Here is an 11,024-nt window from a genome sequence, read left to right as displayed (position 1 = left end):
ACGTTAGAACAGGAGATTAAAAACTACATTTGATGGCTCGACGTGTATCTGTTCATGAAACACATCTGAATCGGACGCTTTATCTAAGTAGTCGAACATACATGGGCGGGCCTATTTGGTTTAATCACGTCAGTCACGAAATAGCTTCCTGTTTGATGTTTGGAATTAATGGGCGATAGTGCAGGAGGATTCTCCTCTCCTCATCGGAATTGCGATTTTCTGTAACAGGAGGATGCTACACTTAGGTCAGACATGGATTTGAACTCGGAGGCCTATGAATTCATACGGGACCTAGCAAACATGTGGCATAACATCCGGTCTCGGGCTATCTCCAGTTTTGTGATTTGGAAAAGGGCGCGGGAGCCAACTGATAAATATATGTTTGTTTATTTCATTTATTTACGTTGTTTGTTTGCAGTCCAGGAGGGGCAGGATCAACACAGCGTGGACTAAAACAAAAACATAATATTGCGGTTACATTCAGAAATGACAGAATTGGGGAGTGGGAGTGTAGTCAAAGGGTAAATTGTAAACAATTTCAACTGAGATTAATAACGGGGTTATGGAAACACCTCACACACCCACACAAGGAAGAGAACAAATTAACACAACAAAAAAGCGGTTAGAAAAAGAAAAGAAAAAAATGGATCATCCAGAAAACACTTCATCATCATCATCATCATCATCATCAGATCAGAGATTAATCCCTCATTTCAGTGGCCGAAAATCACCAGGATCTGCATCTCTCTCTCACTCACTCACTCACTCACACACACACACATTTCCTGTGGAAATAAGTGGAGTGCATTTGGAGATCCATAAGGTCCCTACATCAACACCACCACACACAACAAACCACACTGGCTGGGGCATTGTGTTTAAAATGTGATTTCGTTTTAATTCTGTACATGTAAATAAATGTCAATGACAAAGGTATTTTCAGTGTCTGAATCGTCTATCAGGTCACAATCCTTCGGTGTTCTCTTAAGTCCTTTCATCCTCCGCCCCCCCCCCCCCCCCCCCAAAAAATAGGGACTCGATAGCTGTAAATACTTTTCATCCCCCCCACCAACATCCACGTGCACTGCCCCTCCCTCGTTCCCCAATTCCACACACATTGCGCCATAACATCATCATCATCATCATGCTCATCACACGAGAACGTCTCAATCCTAAATGACAAAAGCCCAAAGAGAAGCACCCCACAGAATCACAAACCTTCAAAACGGATTTCTTTTTTTAAAATGAGAAAGAAAGAAAGAAAAATAGATTAACCCAAACAATATTTGTCAGCGATACAAAAGATCAGGACGTTTGAAGCAAAGATCTGCAGAGGGGTTTGAAGGAATCACAGACTAAAATAAAAGATAATTAAAAAAGGTTAACAGCCATTAGGGAATTACAGTTTTGTGGAATAGAGTGGGGTGAGGGGATGATTGAAAATCCAAGCATACCCCTAATCTCAACTACAAACCCCAGAAAGCCGAGGGGCTCATATGAACTACGATTCCCAAGGTTCATTTGAGGCCCACATCTGTAGTGCTTCTTCCTCCTACTCTGGATCCTTTCTGTCAGACCTAATCACTTCTCCTCAAAACGGAGAATCCTAAACCATTTATCATTAGATAGGCCCCACGCAGGTACTGGGTGGAAGTGTGTGTATGTGTGTGTTTGGGTACACTCTAAAATGGGTAATTATCTTCCCTGTTCGACACACTGGAGGAAGGAGGACAACAGAAGTGGCCGTCTTGATATTATGGTAAAATTCAAGGTTAATAACTATAGTGATTACAATAATATGTGTATAATGCTCCCCTGTTAAATCCTCCTCTGGTAGGAAAATGCATAGACTGTTTATATGTGGGTGTTATATTATTATGAGTGTAACCACGTCTTACTGTCCTTCTGTCTCTCCATGAAAATCAGACACATTTTGTTGTTGTTTTTTGTTTTTTTTTGGTTGATTTTTTTCTTTTTTTTTACAGGGGAAAGATTACAGACACAATCCAAAAAGAAGAATACTCAGGTTCCCATATTGCCTATTAGTCACATTTTGATTTCCACACGTTTTAAAAACAGAGACTGTTACAGTGACAAAAACAAAACAATGAACACACACACACACACACAAAAGAAAGATAATGACAAACAGGAATAAAACAAAAAGTGTGGGCTCGATATGACAGAACGGGAGGAGGAGGAAGGGTGAGTAAGGCCATACGCCGATAACGACAAAGAATGGGACAAAAAAAAAAGAAAAAAAAAAAAAGAGAAGGAAAGAGTGGCAGCTGAATGAAGAAAGGAAACCTCTGGATGGTGGGAAGAAAGAAAAAAAAAACAGAAAGGCAAGGTGAACCTGTTGCCATTTTTTCCTTGCTTTTGTTTCCATCTGCTTGGGTATAGTATTTGGTTTGATTGGGTGGTCTTGGGACATGTGTTTGAAGCTCCCCTAGTTTGTTTGTTTGTTTGTTTGTTTGTTTTTTTCCTTCTCCAACACCCAGAGCTTCAGTGCTAGTGTTACTCATAGTACACCCAATACAATCAACATCAATGATTCAGAATCGCTCAAATTACTCTCCCCTTTCCAATTCACCAAACATCTCTTTCTCTCTCACACACACCACACACACCACACACACACACCTTCACAATTGAGATAATTTCCTTGTTCTATGTTGACTGACATGTTGCTGTGAAGTTGAAGTTCATATTGAGGCTGAGAGAATAGGATCCTGAATCATTGGAGTGAAGGACTGATCATCCATCCATCCATCCATCCATCCATCGCATTTATTCAAATGAGCAAACCCATTGATGAATGGGCAGTCCTCAGACACATACACACCCCCAACACACACACACACACTCCAATCATATACACACACACACACACACACACAACACACACCACTCATACACACCTCCCAAAAGGATCAAAGAAAATGAAAAGCCTGACCCAAAACAAGAGTAAGAAACTAAAACCCACAAAGACAAGTAGAGTCTGGCGGAGTGACTTGTTCCCCCACCCGTCCCAGTCTGCTCTGGATCGACCCCTTCCAGGCGGTGGGTGTTCAGAGAGAGAGTGGGGTGGGGTGGGTGATGATTGGAGGAGAGGAGGAGGGAGAAGTTTAGTTTTATTATTTCAAAATAAAAAGATAAAGCGCATCTTGAGTAAAAGAGTGGGAGGGGTCTGGAAGGGAGGGGGCGACGAAGGGGAGGGGACTGGAATATGAAGGGGGAGGGGTCTGAAGAGATGGGGGCGGTCCTAGCTGAGCAGCTGCCTGATCTCCTTGTGCATGTGGCAGAGGAAGTCCACGTAGGAGGCTCCGCCCGAGTTGTTCTTGTCCTCCACCAGGAAGTGCTTGAAGATGAGCTCCAGCTTGTCATCCTGTTTCACCACCATCAGCTGGGGGAGAGGCAGACACAAGGCAACACAGTCAGATATAACGCCAACAGTCAGACAAACCAACAGTCAGACAAACCAACAGTCAAACTGGAGTTCAGATCATGGGGCAGCTTCTAGACAGTAGGTGTTTAATTCTGGACGGACCACAGGTGTTTAAACCAACTGTGTTTTGCAGACCCATTTTTTGGCGTTTGGGTTGTGTTTGGCACATCCTTAGTTGTTACCATGGTTACCACAGGACCAAAAAAAAAAAAAAACAACACCACAAGTAACCGACTAACCACACATAACAGCCATTGTCTTCTGCAGTTCATATTCCTTCTTATCTGGGTTTGTCACTTCTCTGAAAGGAACTGATAGCTTCACAGCCAGCCAGCAACTCATTCTCACACACACACACACACACAGACACACAGACACACAGGTCTGGCTGTGTCTAGGCTGTAAACGGTCTCATTCACAGGCTGCTGTGGTTCTAAACCCCCCCCATCTTAAAGAGCCAAGCCCCAGAGACAAGCCTACAGGCTGCATTACAGTAGGGGTCAGAGGAAGGGCTACATCTGAGGGGGAGAACACTGGAGAAAAGGAGAGAAGGGTGGGAAGAGAGAGAGAGAGAGGAAAAAAAAAGTGGTAGAGAGGAAAGCAGGGAGGGGGGCGTGAGAGATGGAGAGAGCCAGAGGGAAGAGGTGGGTGAGAGACTGAGGCAAAAGAGAAAGAGAGAGAGGATGAGAGATAGAAGCGGCAGTTCCTCGAGGGAAAAGACCTGAGAATACGAGAAGAGACGTGAAGAGGCACCTCACCTTCATGTATCGTGAGCGCTGGTCTCGGAAGGCCGAGATGATGTCTCGCAGCTTCTTTGAGAAGGGATTATCCAGCTCCGGCAAGCAGGTCTGCAGTGGGGAAAACCAGAGGTGGAAGAAAACAATGAGACGCAGTGAACATGAGGAGGGGAATGAGAGAATAAACGAAAGAGAGAAACAAAGAAAACGAAAGATGAGGTGAACGAGAGAGATAAAGAAGAGTAAATGAGAGACGACATGAACAAGACAGTGTAGGAAGAGGAAGAGAGAAAACAAGTTTAGCCATGGTGAGAGAAACCAATTTCTACATGGTGTGTGTGTGTGTGTATGTACCCACACACAAAAACACGACTAAATGGGCGCAGGGAGATACACCACTGAAGCCAGGTAAAGGAGTTAGACAGCGTTAAAAAGACATGACAGAGTTACAGACACAACCGAGTTAAAGACAGAGTTAGACACAACCGAGTTAAAGACAGAGTTAGACACAACCGAGTTAAAGACAGAGTTAGACACAACCGAGTTAAAGACAGAGTTAGACACAACCGAGTTAAAGACGGAGTTTAAAAAACATAGTTATGCTCACCATGTTGGGGTCGATCTGTCCGAAGGCGGTCGTGCCGAAGACGTTCTGCAGCAGCTCCTGCTGGGCGCTGGCCCCCACCCACAAGAAGAGGTTGAGGCCCGTCTCCAGCAGGTACAGCCCCCCCTTGGACAGCCGCTCCTCGGAGTTCCGGATCGCCAACGGCAACGCATCGCTCTCCGTGTCCATCTTATGCTGTGCAGGGAAGGACGGGGGGGCGAGACAGAGATGGTCAGAAAGAAAAGGGCAGATTTTCTATATTTCTGTTTTCAATGCTTTGTGAAGAGCACTTTCCTTTAAATGAAGCTCATTATATTGCCATGCCAATAAAGCATATTGAATTGGACACTGAGAGTAAAAGCAAAAGCATGGGGTAGAGAGGTATGGTGAGTGAGTGAGTGAGTAAGAGAGAGAGAAGAAAGTGATGATACCAAGAGCGACAGAGCAAAAAGAAGTGTATGATGCAGAGATGAGTAGAGACAGAGGCAGAGTGAAAGCAAGGAGAGAGAGACAGAGAAAGAGAGAAGGGGGAAAGGGAGAGAGAGAGAGAGAGAGAGAGAGAGAGGAGAGAGAGAGAGAGAGAGAGAGAGAGAGAGAGAGAGAGAGAGAGAGAGAGAGAGAGAGGCAGCAGGAGGAGAAAGTTGTAAGAAGAATAAGAGCACTAGAAATGGGGTCAGCAGAGGGATGACCAGGAGAAAGAAAGTGAGGTGATGTATGTCCATACGTATGTGTCAGGGTGTGTTAGGTACACCATAGGCACCTGTGTGTGTGTGTGTGTGTGTGTGTGTGTGTGTGTGTGTGTGTGTTTTATCAGTGAAACTGGGTGTGGGTAGTTATAACATTCATACCAAGAATAATTGTGTGTGTTAGCATGCATGTGTGCTTGCACCTCACCAATGGCAGTAGGTGCAGGCAGATAATGTGTATACCAAACCGTGTGTGTGTGTGTGTGTGTGTGTGTGTGTGTGTGTGTGTGTGTGTGTGTGTGTGTGTGTGTGTGTGTGTGTCTCACCAGTGGCAGCAGGCGTGGGTAAAAGAACACGTGGCTCTCTGAGGCGTCCATGCAGCTGAGCAGCTGCCTCAGGTAGGCGCGGTCGTCCAGAGAGGTGTCGGCCGCCGGGTGCAGCACGTCGCTCTTCAGCACGCAGTTCAGGTAGACCGGCAGCAGCTTCATGCACTCAGGCAGGATCAGCTGCAGGGACGGAGGGAGATGGAGGGGTAGAGAGAGAGAGATAGAGAGATAGAGAGAAAGTGAGTGAGTGAGTGTGTAGGTGAATGAATAAGTGGGTGAGGGATAGTGTCTTTGTTTCTGTGGGTGTGTTGAGTGTGGCCTTATGTCCTGTGGGGGGCAGCAGAGATGCAGTGAGGTGGTGAGAACTCCATAGAGGGGCTGCTGCAGCTCTGTGCGTGTGTCTGCGTGCGTGTGTGTCTGCGTGCGTGTGCATGTGTCTGCGTGCGTGTGCATGTGTGTGTCTGTGTGTGCATGTGTCTGCGTGCGTGTGCATGTGCATGTGTTTCCGTGCATGAGAGAGAGTGTATGTATGTTTCCCACTCACCTGTCCTGTAGCAGAGAAGCTGTTGCAGCTGTGTGTGTGTTTCTCACTCACCTGTCCAGCAGAGGAGGGGCTGGCACAGTTCTTGCGGTAGCAGGCCAGGATCTGAGCACACTGGTTCACCAGAATGTCCCGCACGTTCTTGGTGGGGCTGTTGAGCATGCTACGGTATGCTGGACACACACACACACACACACACACTTTATTAAAACACACTTTTCACACATTTCTTAAACAATATGCATGACATGTTGATATCTCTAGGGATTAAGTCTTTTGACTTAATAGAACAAGTACTGACGTCTGTAATAAAATCACCAACAATAATTATTTTATTATCAAACCACACGGAGCTGCTTTGGTGATGATTCATATGACTTTAAATGACTCTTGAGAGTGTTTATGGACGCTCTGACATGTCTGTCTGCCCGTCTCTCTCGCTCTGCGTGTGTGTGTGTGTGTCCCTCACGGCCGTGTGACTCACCATACTTGGCGAAGAAGTTGATGATGGTGTCGGTCTCGCAGTTGCGGTAGAGGTCGGCCAGCTGCGCGCAGCAGTTGACGGCCATGTTGTGCACCCGGAGCCGCCGCTGCCCACAGCAGCTGGTGTACAGCACTGCACACTACACACAGGAGACGGAGAGACCAACACACACAATTCACAGTCAACGCAGTAATGACACTATGAACACACCACACACACACAATGTTCTGAATATCTAAGACGTGTGCAAAAAACGCAAGCGCACGTGCTCTAACTGTATGGGACTGATAACAATGCTGTGAATCAGGCCCACTCCCACCCATGACGTGATCACAGGCAGTCAGCTCAGAAAGACTGCATTCAGTGTTGCCTAAACAGCAACAGAAACAGAAATGCTGGTTTCTAAGGAAGTGGATACCACAGATACGCACACAGACCAGAATTAATGTCTTACTAGCCTTTTATGTCTGCCCAACACTTCTCTTACACACACAGGACAGATTCCAGAGGACCAAACAGGCTGGAGTCAGCAGAAACAAGCCTCACTCCAGCAGAAAGAGCTTAGGAGCCAACTGCTGTGATGACAGTCCTATATGATTCTTCACTTTTAATCCCTATCTGCTATTCACACACACAGACACTCACACACACACACACAACTCTGTGATGCATTCCGAAAGGCCAGCGCTAAGTACTTGGGTAAAGTCATTTTCAATCCATAACTCCCCTTCTCTCTCCTACAAGTTCAAACACCAAACAAGGACATACAAAGTGGACACACAAAATTCATCCCACAATTCACAACAAAACACAACCACATAAATGTGCACACACACACACCTGCATCAAAGCGCCCGTGTCCTCGCTGAGCTTGTCGTCGTGCCTGAACTCCACGGTGATGGTCTTGTCGCAGTCGAGGCCGGCCAGCTCCACGTCTGTGGTGTTGCTCATGTAGAAGGAGCCGAAGAAGTCTGTGGCCCTGATGCCTGAGTGGAGAGAAGCCAATACTCAGACCTTCTGTCAAAACCATCCATTCAAGCTCTGCAACGCTCAAGTGCTTTCAATGTACTAGTAACTTTCAATATTCCGCAGAGTTGGTGAGCTTGTCGGCTAAATATATTTTACACTAAATTAGTAAACTGGTGAATTTGTACAGTTGTGGGTAGATGCCAGTGAATTGAAGATGTGCGCGGCGGCAGTAAATCAGTTTTCAGCAGAGACCATCCTCCCAGCCCGCCGCCACTAATTAACATTTTGGAGAAATTCATTAAAACATGAATCTGTCTTTCTTTGCATGCATATTCATGATTACATTCAGGCTCCTGTTGCATATTTCAGTGATTATCAAGGATCTACCCCAGTGTCATGCATACATTATTAGGCAAGGTCAAACTACAGTTCTCAGGGCCCCCCCCCCCCCCACTATACACGCGTACAAAGGCCTGCCCTGTGTGAGTTTACATATAGGGACCTTTAATTCCAGGCTTATCCAAATAGCATTGCATTTAGCGTTTAATCCACAAAGAGCCCAGGTCACAAGCTAAGCCAAGACAAGCTGTGGATTATATAACAGAGTATGTAAGTGGGTATAGGAGACCACTTCTACATTGGCAGACAGCTTTGTGCTGAGTCCCACTGCCTATCAATCACTCATGGGTGAACCAACCTTGCCTTTGCCGGGGTCAAAGGTCAACAGCTGTATGTATGGCATAATATTTTTACATTTTAGCTACATTTACTCATTTAACCAACACTTCTATCTAAAGTGACTTTAAACAGAGATATACATATTGATGGGTATGTGTGCGTATCGAACCCATGACTAACTATGAGGACAGGAGTCATATCAAATCTAGAGAGAGAGTGGGTTAGATACTCTGCCAAGCTGTAGATTAACTATGAAGACCTAGGCCTAGGACTCCTTATGGGCGAATCAACATCACTTCACCCATAGCGGGGCGATGGATGGATAGACATACGTAAAGATGGGTGGATAGAGAGAGAGATGGACGGACAGAAGGGTGGCTTCCTCACCTGTGCTGGTGCGGACCCTCATGACTGCGTCGAAGCCCATCGGCTTCTGTACGTCTCGCCGGAGGTCGTGCAGGAATCGCTCCTGGTCGGACTGTGCCTGAGGTAGCCATGGAAGACAAGCAGACAACAAGACAGCATTAGCCACGTTCCCACAACCTAATGCGCTCTCTAGGAATCAATCCTGGGTGAGACCCAGACTCATTAACTGGGCTTTGCAGGTACCTAGACAGAGTAAATTAAACACTCTGAAGGTTTGCTGCATAAATGCAAAACATGCTACAAACAAACAAACAAAAAAACATAATTATGACCTGATTACATGACATCATCTGTACATTGTATTGACATTTTCTCATTGACCATCTCACAATGATGACATTTCATCTCATGAACTATTAATAATGAATTTGTAGTCATGATGGCTACAACAGCATTTGTCTGGGCTGCTTAATCCAATGAACTTGTGGTCTTTATGGCCCAGTTTTGATACAAGTGAAAATCACAGAACCCAGGCTTAAATCTCAGATTACTGACCTGCGTGTGGGGACAGATAAAACAGTGTGTGTGCATGTATGTGTGTGTGTGTGTGTGTGTGTGTGTGTGTAGCAGGAAGTGGATTAAGGATCAGATAGCTCAGGATGGCATAACGCTGACAGTTGCTCCGAGGCAGATTTACATTTATTTATTTAATATATTTTGAAGACACGTTTATCCAAAGCCACATTTAGCACAGACAGGGGACAGATTTCATCAGTTCAGGATGCACAGGTATTTTAGGTAAGCCTGTCTCCTTAATAACAATGTCATTGTTGATGCATCAAAATTTTCTTAAAGTTGCGTTAAAGTTTAAAGGACTCATCACTAGACAGAGCTGGTTTTCCTTGATAACCACGTACCCCTCACCCACCCCCCTTCGACCCTGAAAAACCCACCATTCGCAGAAGCGCATAATAAAATTAAAACAAGAACTTTGAGAGTCTATATAGCATAGCTTTACTATCTGCCTCATGAAAGCCTTGCGTATATACTATAAACTGGTATAACACAGCACTGGACACATTGGTCCTTTATCCTTCAGTGACACCTCCCGGTCGACGTGCTCACCTGGAAGTAGGTGTACTTGTAGATGGAGCCTCCGGTGGAGGTGGGGACCACGCCGAGCGTTGCCACGTCGACGTACTGGTTGGGGAAGAGGAAGAGGTCCACGCAGCAGCCCTGCGCCACACACTCCTTGGCCAGGTTGCTATAGAAACTGACCTGCGGCTGGAACAGCGCCTGGGGAGGGTGTGTAGAGAGGGAGGGGGGGTAAAGAATAGTCTCTAAGTGAAGATTAAAATCAAACAGACAGTATAAGGAAGAGCAGAAGTATAAGGTACGCTATTGTGCGCTACTGGAAAATGGGTCATTCACAGTATCTGAAAAGGATGTGTAATGTACCTCAGTCTAACACAGAGACAGACAGACAGACAGAAGGAATCTGGATATGTTACCTTTTCTTTGTCTGTGCCGACCTGCTTCTTATCCTCCCTGTTCTTCAGTTTCCCAGGAGCCTCAGCGATGGGCAGAGACGTGTGGAAGACGAAGAGTTTCCCAGCACAGTCAGCCGCCTGACCACACACACACACACACATTAATAACAGAAAAACTCCAGTTTGGATCACCACTATCAAATCAAATTAAGACAGCAGAGCCAAATGCAAAGTAGAGATATTGAAGAAAGGAACACACACACAAAAGCTCTCTCTCACACACACACACAAAAGCTCCCTCTCACACACACACAAAAGCTCGCTCTCACACACACACACACACACACACACACACACACACACACACACACACACACACACCACACACACACACACACACACACACAAGCATCTCAGCTGAGTCTGTCGTACCTTCAGGGCCTCCAGACCAGCCTGGATCACAGGCCCAAACACCGTCTCTGTCTCCCGCGTGTCTGCAAACATCTCAGGGATCTGGTCCAGCAAGCTGACAAACACACGCAGACACACAAGACACACAAGACACACAAGACAAAGGAGGAGGAAAAAGTCAGTTCATGAGCTGGCAATGGTAAGACAAAAACTAAATATTTTGAGAAATCTCAAGTCACATCAAAGCTCACAGCCCTTCCAGATGACCGGAAGAGACAGAGAGA

At 45.9% G+C, this 11,024-nt stretch overlaps 1 protein-coding gene across 2 annotated transcripts in view; it reads right to left on the bottom strand.

Moving 5' to 3' along the window:
- Positions 1-371: 371 nt before the first annotated feature.
- Positions 372-11,024, bottom strand: part of sec24c (SEC24 homolog C, COPII coat complex component) — a 32,444-nt gene continuing 21,791 nt past the window's right edge. For both annotated transcript variants that reach the window (XM_031560571.2, XM_031560572.2), the window contains 11 exons: positions 10,762-10,855; positions 10,351-10,467; positions 9,965-10,135; positions 8,861-8,957; positions 7,667-7,812; positions 6,827-6,965; positions 6,397-6,515; positions 5,802-5,981; positions 4,793-4,984; positions 4,207-4,296; positions 372-3,406 (listed from right to left, as the gene is read on the bottom strand). In XM_031560571.2, coding sequence (XP_031416431.1) covers positions 3,266-3,406; positions 4,207-4,296; positions 4,793-4,984; positions 5,802-5,981; positions 6,397-6,515; positions 6,827-6,965; positions 7,667-7,812; positions 8,861-8,957; positions 9,965-10,135; positions 10,351-10,467; positions 10,762-10,855 — 1,486 coding nt within the window. In that variant the 3' untranslated portion in view covers positions 372-3,265. The remainder of the gene's footprint in view (positions 3,407-4,206; positions 4,297-4,792; positions 4,985-5,801; positions 5,982-6,396; positions 6,516-6,826; positions 6,966-7,666; positions 7,813-8,860; positions 8,958-9,964; positions 10,136-10,350; positions 10,468-10,761; positions 10,856-11,024) is intronic.

Source organism: Clupea harengus, chromosome 23 (genome assembly GCF_900700415.2).
Source record: "Clupea harengus chromosome 23, Ch_v2.0.2, whole genome shotgun sequence".
Classification (NCBI taxonomy): Eukaryota; Metazoa; Chordata; class Actinopteri; order Clupeiformes; family Clupeidae; genus Clupea; species Clupea harengus.
Note: the sequence above shows the minus strand (reverse complement) of the source record. Positions and strands in the feature narration are given on the sequence as shown.